The sequence below is a fragment of the Scomber scombrus genome, chromosome 3 (genome assembly GCF_963691925.1).
Source record: "Scomber scombrus chromosome 3, fScoSco1.1, whole genome shotgun sequence".
In the NCBI taxonomy this organism is placed as follows: Eukaryota; Metazoa; Chordata; class Actinopteri; order Scombriformes; family Scombridae; genus Scomber; species Scomber scombrus.
This window is the reverse complement of record NC_084972.1, coordinates 9,729,739-9,751,021: the sequence shown is the minus strand read 5'-3', so window position 1 is coordinate 9,751,021 and position 21,283 is coordinate 9,729,739. Positions and strand designations below refer to the sequence as shown.

The 21,283-nt window shown below is 40.3% G+C and overlaps 1 protein-coding gene across 1 annotated transcript in view; it reads left to right on the top strand.

Annotated features, from left to right (window-relative positions):
- cdh4 (cadherin 4, type 1, R-cadherin (retinal)) overlaps nt 1-21,283 on the top strand; it is a 191,207-nt gene that overhangs the window by 120,296 nt on the left and 49,628 nt on the right. Inside the window, exons 4-5 of the mRNA XM_062415383.1 lie at nt 1,636-1,862; nt 9,970-10,152. Coding sequence (XP_062271367.1) covers nt 1,636-1,862; nt 9,970-10,152 — 410 coding nt within the window. The remainder of the gene's footprint in view (nt 1-1,635; nt 1,863-9,969; nt 10,153-21,283) is intronic.

The window sequence follows — 21,283 nt, the reverse complement described above, 5'->3', positions numbered from 1 at the left end:
TTTTGTCTCAGTCAAGCAAAACCCAGCAAATAATAATAATTAAACTTTATCTACAGTGGCGTGGGTGATATGGCAAATACAGTACATCTACATATATCTATATATCATCTTTTTTTCAGGCATGATCCACAATCTTATCACAATTCTTTTTCATGTTGGTTTTTTAAAAACTGTTTTGCATAATGATGGAAATGTCTTAGGTTAGGGGCTCACAAAAACCATAAAAATATACACCCATGAAAGACATGAAGACATAAAATTGCAATAAAACACAAACATTTCCATAGTGTGCAAAGCTACATTAAAAAGTAGTGACAGTCTATTTGATGTTGTTTAAAATGGATATTGCAGAAGGAAATAAACTAACAGTACAACCAAACTAATTTCACAGCTGAAAAGCAAATAGCTGATGTTGTGTAGAAGCATTAGTGTGTCATTTCAGATAACTCTCAGGGTGTGTACCATTAAAAAAAAAAAAAAAAAAAAAAAAAAAAGGCAAAAAAAGCTGATGGAAGTTAGAGCTAGAAGTTAGGAGGCGAGCTAACCGCTAAACAGTAGCATTCAGCTGCAGCCCAGCTGTCACTTTAACATGATGTGCATTAGGTGACATTCCTAGCAGGACATTAAAACTGCTTATTTCACCAGCAGATTGGATATGTGGTATGAGGCGTGCTCCATGACGGTGCTGTTAGCCGTTAGCCTCCTGCTAGCAGTGTGCACTGTAGCACGACACTAACAATCTCTCTGTAAAGGCAAATTGTGGAGACATTTTAATTGTTCACAATGTAATATCATCATATCGCACACCCCTAATTTATGTAGCACTTTTCATACAGAGGGTGTAGCTCAAAGTGCTTTAAAATGAAGTGAAGAAACAAGAGAATAGAAATAGGTAAATTAAAACAAGTGAAAAAACTGCGCATATTATCCAAGTAATCAAATGAATAACAAACAAGAGCCAGCAAATACAAAGAACAGAACAAAAGAATATGTGAAAGATAGAAACAATACAAAGGAAGGAATAAGAACAATAAAATATGTAGAAATATAGGACAAAGGAAGAGTGACAGTTATTTAAAAGCTTTGTTGAATAAATACATTTTCAATTTTATTTGAAAATGTTCACAGAGCTTGCATCTCCTATATCATTGGGTGGGTATAGGTTCCATAGTTTTGGTGCATAGTTGCTGGCTGAGCTGTCATTTCATGTCATTCAAGACTGTGCTGCGTGTGCTTGGTAGAAAAGCATGGAGCACAATTGGCCCAGTCAGCCTAATGCACTTATTTAGACCGTGTCTTCATGCTTTCCCTGGAGAAACTGGGGGAAACACTGTTTTGACATTGCTATCAATCTAGTTTGGGAAAAAAGAATGATATAAAAAGAATTAGGTTCCTCACCATGTATTCTGGTTCAGAAACAGATAAGCAGTTTGTTTTGCCAAAGATGTCAAAATCAGAATCAGGAGTGACAGCAGAAGGGATGAGATATTTCAAGATACGTCTTGATGGATGCAGGTTAATCTTAAGCCTGCCAGATGTGACAAGGATTTGTGAACACCTCGTAGAGTAAATCTCACTGTGCTGCTCTCTAAATCTGGACTCTCTCTCTCTCTCTCTCTCTGTCTGTCTCTGCAGTGAAGTTTGAGGATTGCCAGCACAACAGAGAGGTGGGCTTCATCAGCAGTGACCCCAACTTCAGCGTGAGGCCTGATGGGATGGTGTATGCTGAGCAGGAGGTGGCCAACCTGTCAGAGCCTGTCCAGTTCATGGTGACGGCCCGGGGACTCCATGACCCACACATCTGGGAGACTACCGTTAAGCTGGCCCTGGCCGGACACCCCCATCCTCTACCACTGACAAAGGTAATGAGAGAGAACAAATGTAGTAATAAGACAAAAAAACAAGGGCACACTGAAATGATTTACATTAAACTGTATGTTTACCTCTAAAATGCTTTTTGCCTACTTTACCACGTCTAGAAACTAGCAGGCCTCCCATCTGACACAAACTCATCTGTCCCGTGACTCAAACACCTTCCAGATGTTTGGCCCAGATTTATTAAGCTCAGACTCAAAGATATCTTTACCCAATGCTAGCTGATTCATTCACTTAAAATTACCAGCTGTAGATTATATCAGCTGTTAAACAGTATTACAGGAGCAGTTTATGCATTTCACATAAATATTTAATCTTATATAGTTCTTCAATGGAACCTCCAGTGTTTGGAGCAAGTTGCTTGAATAAGAAGGCAGCACCTGTAATTTCAGTCTCAGTCAGTCAACATTTCCTTTTATCTTGCTGTTCTTCACATTTTCAGGTTGTAGGAATCCACTGTGAAACTTCACTTATTTTAAACTTTATTTACTTGCAACTGTTAAAATCCAAACTTTAAAATATTTGATAAGGGATTGTAAAGGATTCGATGAGCAGATTTGATACTGGATTTGGATTTGACAAAATGCTATCGCCCACAAATCTTTTGCTGTCTTCTGAAGCTGTAAACTATATTCCTGTCAAAGGCTCCCAGAAATCAGCTAAGACAGGAGAAACTAATCACATTAACATACAAAGTAAAATCTCAACAGGGTGAAATGCAATATGGCAAGTAGGGTTGGGCAACGGACGATCGACAATGTTCAAAGCAAAACATTGTGATGGCCGATGGCATCGCTTTTTAGTTATTATAGTATTATATAATTTCATTATTATAACAAATATTTCAAATACTACTCATGTTATTTTAAAAAAAGAAAATAAAAGAAGAAAGGGAAACGGATATTTATCATTGCCACCCAGAGGATGATGCGCAAAGCAACACTGCTTGACCCAAGATACCGAGGGGACCACATGAAGGCACCTGAGCTAAGTGATATAAAAACAGAACTGGTAGCTGAGATGGCGGCGGCAGCAGAAGCAACACGCGCAAGTCCGACACCCAGTCCCGCACAAGTGAGAGAGGAAGAGGAATCCGGTGCTAGCAAAAGATCATCTACAGCAACCACTCTCACACCAGATCAGAAAGCCACAGCAGAGATGACAATGTACCTGCAGGAAATGGCTATTAATGGAAAAGAAAACCCTTTAACTTGGTGGAAAACTAAATGGCATCGTCCATCGGACCAACCCTAATGGCAAGCTGTTAATTAACAAAACCCTTATAGCCAAGTTTTCAGATTTCTTCTTTTACCAATTACGGTAAAGACATTGTGTCTTTCTTTCCCTGAATATGTCCTGCTGTCTCTAAGTTAACATTTTATAAGAGTGCATGCACAGCAGTGAAGCTGCACTGCTTCTCTGTGTGACAAGTAGAGACATGGCCCTATTTGCTACAAAGGCACTATTAGCGAGTATGTAACTACACAAAGCCAAATGTATAGTAACTGACTTCCACTGCTGGGCTGCACTTTGTTGAGCGACAAACCCATTATCATTATTCCTGCACTACTTGTTGAACGCCATTGGGCTTAATGTTCAGTCATGTTTCTAATCATGACAAAAAGCCCAAGACTCATGTAGCTAAAGCAATTGCAGAGTGGGGATTAAAATTCTGCCCACTCCTGGCAGTGCAATAATGGAGACTGGGAAATAATTGACATTGATTGAGCTAATGTTCCACTCTGGCAGAGTCTGCGAGGACCAGGTGATGTAGTTTCCGTGTATAATTATGTTCCCCACACTGTGGAGCTAGAGGAAGATTCAATAATTGAACAAGAAATAAATGTGTTTTCTCTAATCGCATGGAAATATGAAAACCATCTTTAAAAGGAATGCGCTTTATTTTTCCAGAAGAGTGTTTACATGCACTGTTTTTCAGATGCTATAAATAAGTGTTACAGTTGAATTTATTCTAATCTCCTGAGTGGGAAATTGCTGTGATGGCCTGAGGAGAAAATTAAAATAAATACTTGATACTTGAGTGCATAGTCATAAAAAATATAATAGTAGTATTGAGAAGTGCACAATAATGATGAGAAATGAGAAAAGTCATTGGCGACTAGACCCCACCCTGACATCATCTTAAATATATATATAAAGGTGATAGTAAAGCTGAAAGTAGAGTTGTGTATCCCCTGATGGAGTCTAGACGCTGTTGGTGGTGATGGATAAAGAGGATGCTGAGATTTGGATGATACGAAGGGGGGTGGGTTTCTGTTGAACTCAGGCCTGGGTGCTGAAGTGATGAACTGGAGGTGAAATGACAGCTGAAAGCAACAGAGAGGAGAACATATGTAAAGGTTGACAGCTAGGGCTTTGATTGGCTGATTGAAATTGAAGCAAAATTTGATTGGTTTAACTAAGAGTTAACAATCCTCATCAGCTGAAAGGGAGCAGGAGAAGCAGGGGGAAGAAAGCAGGAGGAATGAGGTTGAATGAATGAGTACAAAGATAGTCCTGCTTAAAATTACACTGAGCTTCATTTAATTATTTTTTCTCTGTTTCATAATCAAAACTTACATTGATGATCTCAAAACATGTGAAATTGAATGACAACCTCCACAATACTAAGAAATCATACAACAGTTTGTCTACACTGACATCCATTAATTGACCTGAGTAAGATATGTGATGTTTATACGGAATTTTATTTTCATGGTATATATATATATACAGCCTGGTTGATTTAATTGTTCCATTTTGAACATTTAATAAAATGTATCTACCCCTTAATTGACATGCAAGAGGCAGAAAGTTAGTCCATATAATGCAGCTGAGACTGGTTTAAATTTGTAACCTGGAATAATGTCAAATGTCCCTGCAGACAGGGCTCCGGTTCTGTGGATGAAGTCTTTTTGCCTGGTTGCTCTCCTTACTGACTGTACTTAGACACAGCTATGCTTTCAGCTAAATGCTAATTTCAGCATGCTAATATGCTCACAATGGTAATGCTAATGTACAGCAAGTATATTTACCATGTTTTTCATATTAGTTTAGCTTGTTAGCATGCTAAACTTTGCTTATTACCATACAGTATTAAACCAAAATATTGGCTGAATGACACTTTGTGTAATGGTGTCTGAGTGATGTAAAAACACCTGCCAAATATTTGTGAACATGTCTGTGTACAATGAAAGAACAGAATCACATGTGTGTCTATCTCCATTGTGAAATATATCTGAACATTCAATCACAAAGTGGCACCAGTTAAGATGCTGTAGTCTAAATTGTACTTGTTTGCCAAAATGAACTTGTTGGATTGAGTTAGAAAGCTAAACTGTCCCCTTTTTTCCCCCCTTCTTTTTTCCCCCTCTCACTCCCCGTATTTATTTTCCTTTGATATATAACATTAAAACTGGTGAAGTCAGTGAACAGAGGCATGCTGTGTGCAGTTCAATGCAATGACTTGACATGATATTGGGTATATTGAAGTTAAAATGTATCAGTCTGATCAATGCAGTGCAGTGGTTTTGAACTGTGTGGCCCAGTTTAGTAAACACACGAGGGTGAGTATGTGTTATCTGAGCCCATGTCTTTGTTCTGAAAGTCAATAGTTATTTTGGAAAAGAGGTTATCATAATCGCATCATCTAACCGCAGCCTGCTGTGTCAACATGGAAACAGGTGCAGAGGATCTAAACAGCTCAGGATATCCTCTTCTTCCCAATGGTGATTTAAAGTTTTTGTTTGTTTTTCTCCCATTCACTCTGTGTACAGATGATTGATATGTAGATAGAGATGCTGTACTGTAACAAATTATATTCTTGCTTCAGATGAACTTGGTTCAACACAGAATCATTTTCTTCTCTGCTACAGTATACTATGCTTTACTTCGCTGTAAAGCACCAGTGAGAGTGCATTGATTTGCTTTTAATAACAGGCTTAGTTTCTCACTGTTCTGTTTTAGTAGCAGAAATTAGCATACTTGGAATGTGCTCCGTGATCGACCAGATCATTTTAGTATTTAATTTTCCAGTGCACAATACCGCAACAATTGAAGTGTAGAGCATCTTTGGCCTGAGAGCCCTTTCCACTGTGTTTATGTACTCAGGCTATCTCACCTCACACAGGTAGGGCCTCTCGTTGAGTGCTCTCCAACTCGTACTGATTTCATGGCACGTTGATTTGCCTTCTCCACCAGCTTAGAGCCCATTAGTTATGCACCAGTGGATTTGAAGTCGACTGGTTGCCGGAACGGGTTTTAGTGCTTATTTGATTTGCATTTTCACCACACTCTCCCTAGACAGCCTCACCTGTTCAAGGTAGATTACAGAGAGGGCTGGCAGCATGGTGGAACGTAAGACCCTGGGGTCCACTGGTCATTGAAAGGCAACAACAGCAAGGTTGGATGGTTGCACTTTTGCTATGTGCTTTAACTTTGTGATTATAGCTTGATTATGTTGACAATCTGCACTGGAAAGCTGTGAGTCTCAACAGGCAAATAACAGCAGTAAGAATTTCAATAGTTTTGTTTTGTTATACAAAGTTAGAATTAAGTGTTCTTTTTCTTCACTTAGCTTTTCTTGGAGATCTCATGGGAGAGCATTTCTTACTGGAGACTAACACTCAGATCTCAGTTTTTATCATAGTGAACCAGCAAAGGGAAATAACACTGCAGCACTGAAAAACAAAAAAAAACATCAAAAGACCTGAATCAAATGTTTTCAGAGCCACACTGAACACAGAATGGGCAATGAGCACACACTTATATTGTTCTGCCTGTTTGTCAGACTGATAACCTCCAGATGTCAGCTCCAGGGCTTGGGGTCTGTAGGCCTGAAGAATACACCCACAATGTGCAGGCTGCCTGGGAGCAGAGAGCTGCCAGCTGGCCCTGCCTGCCTCTGGGTGTCAGGAGCCCCGGGTGCATCAGGGACACACTAACTGCCTTTTTGACATGTGTTCATGCATGCACACACACACACACACGCACACGCACACACACACACACACACAAACACACACTGAGACTCACAAACGCACACGTTCATGCATACAGAAAAATAAACCCGCACATATGCTCATACATTATTTTTATACATTTGCCTGTGTGCTCATATGCTTGCATCAAGGCCAGCATACATGATTTCCCATATGTGCACACAGGCATGACTGAAATCACTGCACATGCATATACTGTATACAAACACATTCAGACTAGAAAAGAATCCCCAAACCCTAATAAGCACCTTGCTTCCTGACGGCCCACACAGAGTTGGTTCCAGTTTTTCTTCCTTTCTTTCCTTTGTATTACTGGTGTTGTCCCTAAGCCAACAGCCTGTCATCTGCCATGCTGTTTGAAAGTGACAGTCATATGCAGCCACTACGCTGATATCATCCACAAGCAGACATACTATAAAGGACGTCTCTCTTTGATTGTCTCTCTCCGTGTCTGTCTCTCTGCTGGACCATCTCCTCTTCATTTCTGTTTTGGCAACATTTCCAAAGGAATGCTGTGGCCTGACCAATCAGATGCTTCAGCCTCATTATCGTCAGGTCCGATGTGCTGCTTCCGTCAGCAGGCTGAATGGCATATAGAGCAGCTATTCATATATTCATTGTGTGTTTCTGCTGATAGCAGGAAGTAAGATAAGGACTTTATCATAGTAGCAGCACACTGAGCTGAGCGTAGATGAGGATGAGCGTTCTCATTGAAATAAATGTCCTTTATATTCATAACTGTCCATATGCGCAGACATGTAGGCAGTCCTGATGATTCATCATCATCTGCTAGAGCAAGTGTTGTTTATCCTCTGTTGCATGTTTGTTTTGTTTTTTTTACATCCCTTGTTTTGAGCATCTGCAAATATATAAACAGCCACAGAAACACACACATATTCACAGACAGACTAATTCCACCTGCTGCCCGTGGAGGGGCTGGCACACACCCCGAGTGCCCTGTGCCAGTTGGTACCTGTGAGTGTTTTGGATGAGTGGAGCTGGAACGAGAGTTATCTTATCTGGGAAACACATCTGGTCCCCTCGTTCCTCTTTCTGTGCTCTAACCATCCACCACGGTTGCCACGCTCCCTCTACGTCATGCTCATGCCCAGCTAAATCCACAGCTGTGGCTGTCCAGAGGCCTGGCCTGGCGGTTCAATCCTCTGAGCTGTGAATGTGTGAAGAGTTAAAACAAAAGATGAAAAATATACACAGCGTTTGCTCAGGTGTAGCTGACAGTCTGCCTCGCTCACAGGCAAAGCAGGTGTATATTGATAGGCTGAACTTCCGCCCTATGTTTGGCATGGCAATGTGGGAGTGTACATGTTTGCACATGTGTGTCTTTGCGTGTATAGTTGCGTTGTGTGTGTTCCAGGTGGGATGAGCAGGAGGATTTCCAATGTGCTTCAGGTGACAGCAGCACTCTGCCAATGTGTTTGTGTGTGTGTGTGTGTGTGTGTGTGTGTATGTAGGGTGCAGAGACAACAATAGGATTAGGTGGATTACAGCAATACAACAATCTTACACAGGAGGACACCAGAGAGGTTTTTGGGGAGGGGGGTAAAAACATGCATTTACAAACCCTTCTAACCCTTATTTCACCAGGCAAGATGAGTAAGAACACAATCTTCTTTTTGCAGCTACAGCTGGAGAGAGTCATTGCAGGGGGCAGAGGGGCTCTGTATACACCCATACATTCCTACCTGGAAGATCCCATTAAAATACTGTTCTGTATGATGTTCAAAAGTACCTCATCAGAACTGAGACGTAGAAGACACATCCGGACACGTCAACCATTGACCCTGCACTGAGGAACCCTGTGTTTAATCCACAAAGTCCAAACACTACTTTATTTTTTATTTTTTTATGAAAAAACACCAATAGCATGTGACATTTTGAGCCGCTCTTAATCGAAGTGCTTGCAGCGAGGATGAAACTGCTCAGCGTTCTATGGTTTCTCTCTTCCTCTCTGCTTGTTATTACAGAGGTATTTCATCAATACCTATTTGGTGTGATGATAGACCTCTGTCAGGGAAAAGTGTCATTTTGTTTCAGCAGGGACAGAGGGGATGAAGGCATGCTGTTGCCTGAATGAAAAATCTGTACATGGATATAAAAAAAGGACGGTGCTCTAGGTTGTGTTCACACCTGGCATTAAATATCTGATTGAAGGAGAACAGCTCTTAGAACAGGTGTAAGACTGACTCAGACCACATTCGGAGGTGATCACCTTTTTTTAGCAGTGTGTACACACTGTGTCCTAGGTCATATTGAAGGACCACTTACTCAAATGACTTCCTCTGTATAAGCAGAAGTCACTCATTCATGAGCCAACGGTACCATTAAAGTGCAAAACAACAAGAATAAGCCTCAACAAGAGACAAAATGAATTCTCTTAGATGGAGTACACACAAAACACGCTGTCTGATTTCCATTTGAGCTGAAGAGTTTTGATTTTTAATTTAATTTACAGCAGACTAGGCATGAGAAGTGCATTGCTTCCTTCTGCCAGTTAAAAAAAACAACATATTTGGTCTTTGCGAACAGAAACGATGTATGTGTTTATTTGCATATAGAGCAGGGAAATTAGATCCAATCAAAGGTGGTCACTTGAGACACACATGGAGATTCATTCTAATGCCAGTTGTGAACTGACATATTTAGAGCTCTCCACTTGTGATCGGATCACCCAAGACGCATGTTAATGCCAGGTGTGAACAGGGCCTCTGTAAACAAAACCCTGCCACGTAGCCTGGGGGAGGTCTCGCTCTCTTAGTCAGAAGCTGAGGGTTTGGGCAGGCTCAGGTGTCTTGCCAAGGGCCTCATGAAATGTGATGCATTATTCAGAAAATGTTTATGCATATGTACTTGTGTTAGCCTCTCTGTCACTCTCACAAAATGGCTTTATTGTTGGTGTGACACCCAGTATTTTAGTTTCAATTTTAGCAGAAGGGAAAGCATGTCATTTCACAGCGCTTTATAGATTCATCTCCGACCTGTCTTTGGAAAATAGCATCCTTGAAATGATAACATGCGCAACTTATTCAAAGCAAGATGTGGCATGATATAATATGTTGGGTTTTTTTCTTTTCAGGTTGGCTTTGAAGAAATGCTGTCAAGAGTCTGGGAATCCCAACCCAGAGTTATCAAGTTTTCTCGAAAACATCAGAGAAGCTCTTCTGCCAATGGGCTGAGGCGACAGAAGAGAGACTGGGTCATTCCGCCTATCAATGTGCCTGAAAACTCCCGAGGACCCTTCCCTCATATGCTTGTCAGAGTGAGTGACAGTGTGAATAATTTCAGCAAATACTACACAACTTGATTCAAAAGTCTTTGGAGTGCCACAAAACTTTATATAACTTGAGTTTGCAGATGAAATGGTACATTTTAATATTCCAAGATAGACAACTCATATATTCTCAGTACTGAGGCAAGACAAGCAGGAAGACAGGGGCATATACTGTAATATCACCATGAGATCCAGAGACTATTCTGGTATTTTCTATCAAGCACACCCAGCAGGCTAAAAGCACTGCTTGTCTCTGATTTAAATCATGATGCCAGGTGATTTGTCTGCTGTGCCTGTGGGCACCACAGACAGATAGACAGACAACTATAATCCTTGCCTGGAAAGCACACAAATTCGCACTTCATGCTTGGTCTCAGAAGAATAGATCTAAGGATTACTCAGGAGTATTCTCTCTCAGTGGCATTGTTTCACATGTAAATATAGCTGGTGGAGTATTTTTCACATTATGTTGCAGATTACAGCATATTGAATGATCATGATCCATTTTCTTCCAAACACATGTGATGTTTGTTAAAGGGGAAACATTTTGCACATTTACAGGTCTATATTTTTTTAATCTGGGATATCTTTGCATGAGTTATACTTAAAACTCCTTATTTAAATCATACAGATCCCTTATGCGGCCCCACAGTTCAGCCTCTGTCGGAAAAGGGCTGTTTTAGCTTCTGTCTCTTTAAGGCCCCGCTCCTGATTAGCCAACCCTGTTTTGATTGGCCAGCTCCCTCGGGAGACTTCTGCCAGCTCTGGAAGCTGAATCAACAAACCCTGAAACAAACTGTAGCAGAAGGGTTTCACTATTTTTTCTTGTTCTTTACTCGAAATGTCAACTTCTCAAATATATTTGTATATCAGAAATCTGATCCAAAATATGAGCAAAAAACACACGGAAAAATTCAGCAATAGCCATAGCAACAAAGGCAACTGAACAACATGCATGACGGACAAGGTTTTGTCTAGACAAGGTTTTTTTGACTTGCAAGGAGCATTTCTACATACATTCACCTGCAGTTGACTTTGACCTTGTTTAGCAAAGATATCCGACATCATGATCTTATATGAATATAAAATTATATAAAATCATAAAAGGCCTTTAAAGGAATGGTTTTGCAGGCAGTTTTTATTTGAACTTAATAGTAATAATGGAATCAAATGATTGTGCACATTTTAATTTTATAGTGAACGGCTCTGCCTTACACAAATTTCAGCAAATGACAAGTTTTGCATTAAATACTAAACACACAAAGGATGAAAATGCCACCTATAATGTCTGCCTAAATTCAATCAATGCAATGTAATTTGGCCACTGCTCACATGGAGACAAAATATGAGAAAAAAGTTTAACTGAACATGTATGTAACCAGTTTTTAATTAGAACCACTTGGTAACAGTGGATGTTAAAAATAAGAAAAATCAAATAAGGAAAGTTTCCAAGGAGGTGTTGTAGTCTCTGCTTTATGCTTCTGCTCTAAACTCCCCTCACTCACTGCCTCTTATCAGTCGCCCAGACAGACGTGCAGCTTTCTGCTGGCATTTCTGACACACACACAGGCACCAACACACACACACACACACACACACAAAGTCCCTTACGCCCATTTGTACAGCGAGGCTTACACTACAGGATTACGGAAATCGCCTTTCACCAATGTGTCGGCAAGAGGGCAGATTTTCCACCAAAGCATGGAAACACTCACCCTCACAAAACACAGACACAGCAGAGCTGTGGAGCATCAGGGGAGGCACCAAATTGTGCTGCCCTGCTGGAGAAATGGACCCTCTTTTATCCCCTTTTCACATGTCTGGTGTTAGATGGCAGGATTAAACCTCAAGGGCTTCCTTTGTGTGTGTGGCTATGTGAGTGTTGAGGTGGGGTAAGTCTGAGTGTGGGTGTGTTTGTCTGCATGTACAATGTTTGTGAGGTTCTGTGCTTCCATATACTATATGTGGATACTGCATAGGTGTGTCTCAGCCCCTAGTCATAGCTGAAAGCAGTGCATCATGGGGTTTGTGACTCATGCTGTCCATTACTCTATGGACTCCTCAGCAGGGGTCGACCGATCATCAGCCTGGCTGATCATTGGATCCGATATTCAGCATTCTCACAATTATCGCAATGGTTTAGTTTTTTTTTTCCGATTGCCAATATGCACTAATTTGACTCTGGTGCAGCCTCCTCCCTCTGTCTGTAGTCACCACTCTGTGGTGTCAATCGATGCTCCGCCCTCAGCGCTATCTGCTTGGGTACACATCATGAGCAGCTCAGATTAGCAAGCATAGTTGTGTGTAGAAGGTGAGGTAGCACATTATTGGCAAAGTTACAATAAACATCACAATAATCTACGCTGAAGTTTTAAAAACACCACAATCTTATGATCTATTTCTATGATAACAAACATGCCCAGCTTCCTAGTTACACTGCGCAAATGCCCAAATAATGCAATTTGTTTCAGTGACATAACATAAATTAAGCTAATGTTGAGTCTTGTTGAGTCTCGTTGAACTAACTTGAATGTGATAGTGAACATCAACAAGTTCATTTTTTGAGCCATAATTTAGCCAGCTGAGTACAGCAAAACATTGATAGGCTATACCATTATTTTTTCACCAGTTATTCACTCTGAACTCACAACTACTGGTAATGTTATTGGAGTGTGTCCTTAAGCTGTCTCTGACAACTGTTAGAGAGGGGCTGGATTGTTGTTAGAGACTTTAGATACAATGGATCTGCATCAAAGATCCATGTTAATCCAAACACAGACTGCATAGATGCCGCACAGTTGACACTTTTATTGCTACTGTACATATTCAGTTGTCACATGTTGTTGATATATACAGTAACATATAAATAGTGTTGGAAAAAGTGCTTAGATCTTTTATATCAGTGAAAGTATCCATAAAACAATGTAAAATAAACCATTAGAAGTAAAATCCCAGCATTTAAAATCCCACTTAAGTACAGTACAGAAGTATTACCAGCTAAATTTACTTAAAGTAAAGTAAAAGTACTCGTTTAGCAGAAAATCAGGCTGTGACTTATATATTATATACATTTAACAAAGTACATTATTAATACTGATAAGGTGGAGCCAGTTTGAACTGTTTGTGAGGGTCGTGAAATAAACCTGAGCATTGTTGAGATTGACAGATTGGGTATGAAAGAAGAAAAAAATAATTGTGCTACATAAACCCCCCTGATTTAATCTTTAACTACATGCTGTATTTTATAAACTCACCGTTATGTTATTTTATCTAAAAATGTTATATACAATAATTCTCTCTGAGTTTAAAGTGACAAAATGAAAATACTCAAGCAAAATACCTTAAAACTATACTAAAGTACAGCACTTTACTGTAGCTAATGTACTTTCCACCACTGCATTTTACTGATTGAAACCCGCCTTAAGGCTTTCCAAAGCTGTTTTGCTGTAATAAATGAGACATAACTGTGCCTTAAAATCATGCATTTTTACTTTTGACACCAGGATTTTCATTTATACTCAACTGTATATTGGTTATTGGTCACGTTGATTACTAATATTTGGTATTGGTATGGACCCCTACTCCTCAGTCCCCTGCCTTCTCTTCGACATAACTCTCCATTCTGACATGCAGCCATGGAGGGGAGCAGTGGGGATTTCGTGCTTTATTTTGCCGGTCCCAAAAACAACCTTTAAAGTGGAAGCACTTGATTTTCAGACACGCCAGCTCTCATGTGCTGTGGAAACTCTTTAAATTTTCTTTACTCATGTTTGTATACTCAAGCCTTCACATAGGCAGGTTCGCCAGGTTTAAAAAGACCAATTAACCCTCAGCGTGTAATTACCACCTTGCAACCATCAAATAATACAAATGACATGCCCATAGAGGTGTGTGGTGGACTGGTGCTTGCTTTCCCTTTGATTCAGTGAGAGTGGAGAAAGAACTGGCAGCATGACACTGAGTACAATGAGAGGCTAATGTAACTCTGCCTCTCTAAGATATTTCATCCTAGTTACACTGACAGATCCAATTACACACACCAAACAAACTCCTGACTGATTTAATTGTAAATAATCATTCATATGATCACAATGCTTTCACTTATTGCTTCTTTGTCATTTTGTTTTATGCATGGTGCCATTCAGGTTATGTCCCATTGCATTCTGACTTTGCCACCATTATCATCACCATCACATCTCAGTCCTCGAGCTCATATAGCTATACCCTGTTTCAGCTTCTGAAAGGTACTTTCTCTTCCTTGAAACAAAAGAAATGGTCTCTCTTCCTATGTCTCTCACGCACACTAATACACAAACACACACATTGAAACCCACACACACACACACACACACCAATAGTGTGCAAGAGCTTCATTCCACTGTTGGCCATTTTTACCTTGACATGTGCAATTCAGTCATGAAGAACCACAAGTGGTTCAGCTTTGATAGCATTGATTTAGCATTGTGCTCAAATGGAATATGCTTCCGAGCTTGCACTGTCAAATTATTTGACATGACAGATGTAAGTGCAGAGGAAATCGGGAGGTTGATAAACAGCTTCAGTTAAATGGATACTCAGGTATGTGGCAAGATCTCCTCCTTTTGATAGACCGAAAAGTAGTAAGGGTGGAAAATGGAAAGGGGGACAGGCAGAGACTGAAAAAAAAGAAAAAGAAAAACTTTTGGAAGACTGCTGTAAATCTGCAGGGTGAGGGAGGCCGACATTAGTTTCAGGCCATTTGTGGCATTCTCATCTCAACCGTCTCCTACAGCACCTACACCGGGGCCAATGAGGCAAAACTGATGGAAAGCAGTCTGAATATGGAAGAGAAAAGATCCTCCTTTCATTTAACCAGGCCTCAAACACTGTCTCTCTCTTTCTCTCTCATTCTCTCTCTCCCTCATTCTCTCTCTCATTCTCTCTCCCTCATTCTCTCTCTCATTCTCTCTCTCTCATTCTCTCTCTCTCTCTCTCTCTCTCTCTCTCTCTCTCTCTCTCTCTCTCTCTCTCTCTCTCTCTCTCTCTCTCTCTCTCTCTCTCTCTCTCTCTCTCTCTCTCTCTCTCTCTCTGACCACAGTTAGGACAAGGAAACGAACAAAATGAGCTGGAAATAATTGCACACATTGTGGAAGGTTATTTTAATATTATGTGACTGAGGAGAAATGTCTGTGTTTGCTGTTCCTTTTGTGAACACTGCATGACTCTGTGCCCTTTCCATGGAGCTTAATTAAACTGTAATGATATGTATAAAACATAGCCTTTATCATACATTCACATTCATATTTAAAAAAAAAAAATAATAAAAAAATAAAAAAGGTGAATAGGTGAACTGGCATATTAGAGTGTATCTCAGCATGATTTGGTTTACCTCATTATTTTGAATAGCCCATTGAGGTATTGCTCATGGATAACATAATATGGTAGAATGTAGTGTTGAATGTGTCACAGTCAGAATGACTGGAGCCTCCTCATTTAGAAGGAATTTATTAAAAGCAAACAGAAGCAGATAAACTTCACCAACCACTCAAGTTAACTTTTGCATACTTTGGCAGAGAAAAACATGCTGCTTACTTTACACAACTTTATTTTGGATTTCTAATTACTTTACCATGCAGAGCAGCTAAAATATATATGATATATATATATATATATATATATATATATGTGGGGGTGGGGTGGGGGGAGTTAGCTCAGTGACATTGTAATGTCTGTACTGCTGTTTGCTCAGTGCTCAAAATGAAAACACTGGTTTATTTACAACCTCATATTGCACAGTGTATTTCATTACAGCTCATAATGAGCTTGTAATATGCTTTTTGGATCTGTTTTGTCTGCAGTTTTATTGCATCCCTTGTGCATTGAAATACATTGTGTCCATTGTGTCTACTTTGTGTGTGGGTGTATGGGTGTGTTTCCATAAACATATTCTCTTACAGTGCAGGATAACGCAGCACTGAAACAGAAGCTTGACCGCCAATAAGGTTATATCACTATTCAAAACATTACAATACATTGTTCAAGACCAGATTGATCTACATTTAACATTTAACAGAAATATTCATCCAAAAAACCAGTGTTTACATCAGTGACTCAGATGGAAGGTACTTGTACTCACATTCCTTCACCTCTGAAGGGGAAATGCCATGTATGTGAAATGTATTTTTTTTCATCACTGTTGGCACTAACAAAATACCTGTTCTCTGTCAAATGTTATCAATGTAGAAATCACAAAAGATAAGAAGTTTGGCAAATACTTGGAATTTAATTGGGCTCAATCTTCTAAGATGCCGCAATGGTTCAATTTCTGTGGTCTTCACTTCACTGGTGTAAAAGAGTGCTCCTTCCTTGTCTTTCCTTGTAATTTGTCACAATATGTGTCCGCTGTAAATTGGAACAGCAGCAGGCTCTATGACTGATATGCATAAAGAAAGTAATTTCCAATTTCTATCAACAGCTTGTAAAAATAATCATTTAATTAACCATAAGCACGTCAGTACCCCCAAATAGCTCCAACAATTCAGCTTCTATTTCCTTTAACAGCAGTTAAAGTTATCGTCAATAAAGCCAATAAGCATTGGTTTATACAATCAGTGACTCACTACATCTCAAATCTCAGAGTCTTATTTTTCCCCCAAATCTACAGTATGTGCAACATCTGCCTGGGATAGAAATTCAGAGTCAGTTTAGCTTTCAGCTTCAAGGAACAGACGGAGCTTGTTGACATGTCTCATTTTGGTTTAAATCAGGATGCTTCTCACTCTTTTTTTCTCCTGACACCATCCTCAGAGTGTGCCCCAGAATCCAGGAGTTTCTTGGTGCTGAATCATCCATAACAACAACAAGGCCTCCAAGAATAAAGTTGCTCTGATCTTGTTCCACTTCCATTTCCACTTTACTTTTTCATGACGAGGAGGTCCTACCTAACCAAAGTCCTCTAAAAGAGATCCAAATATTTCATTCCATTTCCTTCAGGAGTTCAGTCTTCCTTTTTCCTTTCTTACCAAACAAATGATTAAATGTTAGAGGCTTGAAACCATTATTATTGTTACTGCTACTGTTTGTCTCTACTCCACATAGAGCATACTTGCTTGTCTATGAATTTTTGGTTGATACTGTCACTTTTGATGCAAAGTTGACCTAGTTCTAGAGATCTGTGTCATGACATGTAGTATACTCTGTATGAATTTTACAGATGAGCTTTTTTAAACCCACTGAAAATTGTCACCCAACTCAGAAACAGTTCCCTTCACTGTGTAGAGTGTTTTAGCATCTTTTAGCTCTTTGTTTTGGTTTTACATCCCACAACTTAGTTTTGACTCAGTCTCTCCACTCTCATTAACTCTGTTTTCAGCCTCAACAGACGGTAAAAATTAGCTCAGATTAACCCACTGTACAATACCGGACCAGCACCGGCAGCAGACAGCTAAAGTGAACAACTAGCAGATGGAGCATTTAACCACTAAATAGCCAAATATTTCCCCCAGGAGTTGTTGGAGACCTAAACAGAGCTGAAAAGACAAGGCAACTGTTTGCTGTATGCTCACCACATCAACATTTTAATGTGATAATCTGTCAATTGTTTTGTTCAGAGTTTATTATGCTGTTCCCAAGTGGCCTGAAAGTAAATTAATGGAGGTTTAGATTACAGTAAAATAGGATAGTCTCATTGATCATTGTGCATTTCTGGCTAATTCTCCAACATTTAACAGAAAGGCGTATACAACTCAATTCAATTATACATCAATAACAAGTCACAAATGCCAAAGTTGGATTTAACTTAAATTTGTGCACTCAGCAAATATCTTCAGATACAATGTAAGGTGTAGCTCTAACATATAAATTAGCCGCAGGCCGGGAGTGTTAATAGATGTGCAGGACAGTGCAGTAAGTGTGCACTGTGTCTTGTGAGAATTTTCCAGAGACCTAAATCTGTTGAAGCATAAAAAGAGTGTTTATGTGTAACAATGTCCACGTTGCCTTTTGTTAGCTGGTGTATGCCTGTGTCTGTGAGGGAATGTTTGTGTATCTGTGCACATGTGTGTGTGTCTGTATGTATTGTCTGTGTATTTGAGTGTATGTGTGTGTCTGTCATTCGCAGCAACCCCAGTTGGACAATTAGAAGGTGACAGTCCCATTAGAACCAGCCCAGTAGTACAAAGGCTGAGTGCTGTTGTGACTGACATGGAGCTCAGCCTCTCACTAAATAACTGTCAGTCTGCCTTCGTCCACTCTGACCCCTCTGGCAGCCTCCCTCTGAGCCACTCTAACTCCCCTCTGGACTCTCATTGGCAGCCTTAGCAGCTCCCTAAGCCAAGCATGGCCCTCCTTTCAAGCCTGGCCTCTAACTGATTGGTTGGACCCAACTAGCCTTAGGCATGCCAGAAGGGCTTTCAACTGGCCAACTGGCTGATTGGCCACACTGTCAGGGCCACATGTCTCCTGTGGGAGCATGTGGCAGCAGCTTGGGCTGAAGGATGCAATTTGACAATGAAGATAGGTGGAGAAGAAAAGTGCAAGAGCAGCAGAAAGCTGACTGTCCCCTTCTTCCATCCATAACTCCATCTATCTATCCTGTTCTTTCCCTTTAGTCACCCTTCCAGTAGCCAGTCATGCCTTCACTGTAATTATCCTGTGGGATATTTCTCTCTGCATGGAGCACCTGAGGTTTGGTTTACCTATTGTCCTTGTATTGGAAATCCTTGGGTAGAGCAGAAGAATGGAGCTGTTTAATGAGTTGAGACTCTCCAGGGGTCCGCGGTCTGTTTGGACTGTGTAAGACAGGAACATCGGTTCCTTCCTCCTCCATTCCCATCACAGAATTAGGAAATGCAGCTCTCTTTATAAGGCAGACAGAATGGCTGTATTTGCTCCATTCTTCTCCCTCACTGCGAATCATGGGAATTAATGCCATTGTTAATGCGGAGAGACCGCTGGTACATTTCAACAGGATTCTCGCCTCTCACAGAGCTCATCTAAATTGCCTGGCTAATGCCGTAATTGGGTTTGTGAGTCACTTCTTAACTTCCATTAATATTTGTTCTCCCTCTAATTGCCCCTTTTTTCCAATCCCACATTTCATTCCTTCGCCTGGTTAATGGTCTGAGGTGGAGGCAGTGACGTGCATGTGCGCGCGTGCGCTTGAGAAAGCTTCTAATCTATTTTTGAGCAGATACAAAATGTTAAAGCGGTGGGACTCCTTTCTCTCCACTGGGTAATGATGAATGACAGAGGATGAAGTTGGATGATATTCCAGTTAAAGAAAGAGACATTAGACAGGTTGTCAAAATTTGAGGAATATCGTCTGGATAACTATGATCACAATATGAGCTGTGAGGATAAAAAGACTATATCTCCTCCAAAGACTTCATATCTATTTTTTTAAAGCAAGCCAAACTCTTTCATTTGAAGGTTATTTACTGAATGTGCTGCAGGCATTCAGAATGCTCGCCTTTCTTTTTCTGCCGTTTATTAAAAGACATATTACTTGACAGTACATCTCCTTCCTCAGATATTTTCTTCTAAGCTTCCTTCTTCTTTTAACATTCATATATAACTGGATTGTCTTTTTCTCTAATACATCACATTAAACTAGTTCCTCTGGAGGGAGGAAAACATCGCCCCCAAAAGGTTTCAGCTTTGTTTTCCATAAATTGTCAAGAAAAAAAATTCTTGCTCTATTATCTTTAAATCCGAATCCACTTCACAGCAGCATTACCTCAGGAAACCTTAGGAAGTCAAAGGATTCACTTTAATTGACCGTGTTACAAAGTGGAGAAGAATGGCTGAGTAACAGTGCCAGTACCAGAGCAGACAAACCTTCCTCAGGTGGTGACTCTCGCTTTTTTATATGGATGGGACTCTTGCTGCTTCCTTCCCCCTGGAAGAAATGGGAGGAGGGAACACAGGCAGGCGAGAGACAGAAAGAGATAGACAAAGTGATATGGCAGCACAAGGACAGACAGAATAGGAGAGCACACCAAATGAAAAGGAGATATAAAGAAAAATACATTTTTCAGAGGTGCATGGAGCTCTGTTCATTTCCCATTCAGTTTCCGATCCATAATGGACTAGCCTGCCTGTGTGCTGAGACGCAGACGCAGCTGTTCTTTATGAGTATCAGGGATAACTGTGTGCAATGGTTGCTGTCAGTGGCTCTCACTTGAGAGATATTAAACCTGAGCTCTCTGCAGCTTCACTCTTGCAGACCTCCTATGTGACTATTTTTAAAACAGCATCCACACCATTCCCTCTCATGATGCCAAAACTGACAGTTTTTTTCTTTCTTTATTGCCACACTCTGGCTTGTAAGGTTGTTATTGTATTTTGTAGGAAAGAAAGTTTGAAGGCTGGCAAAAACTTGAGGTCCTACATTTTCCCTAATTGGAAATTTTGTTCCCATTTTGTCAGCTCTTCTCTCTCTTTCTTTCATCCTCTGCTTCACTATTTCCTCCTATGTCATTTTGTTGGATGTTTGTGTGGATGGCCTATCAGACTATTTGAATTCCTCTTCCCAATCAAAAGCAGGGCACATCAGCTTTGAAGAGTGACAAGCGCGCAGCAGGAAGGATCAAAGCAATGCAAAACTGAAATTTAAGAGGAAGTTAAAAAGCATGTAGTTTTGCCATTTCCCCCGTGTTCAACAAGGAGGAAACAGATACTGTATAACAGCAGGGAGAGATGAGACATTATCAAACAGGGTGATTTTCAAGGATGCCTGTGCAGTTTGCATATGCACAGATGCTTTTGATAATGCTGTTTAACATACCAGTTCACCCATTTGAAGTGAGTCATATGAGCAGCTATTCCAGCATCCCTTCAAGTGCAAAGGCTTATTGTCAGATGTGAACATTTCAACCCCAGTGGCGAGACTGAAGTCAGAATGCTCAGGATAGAGGGGAAAATCTATTCCAGCAAGAAAACGTTTCTCAAAATTTTCTCTCTTTAAAGCCACTCACACGGGTGCCAGACCTGCTATGAAAGTGCAAGAAACACACACACGTACGCACACACAAAAACATTAAATAGGTTTCCAGCAAATGCCCAAGCCGACAGGCAGCAGTGTAAAAAGAAGCAGTAAAGCAAATAGAAATGAGACATATTAGCTTGCAGCTGAAATTAC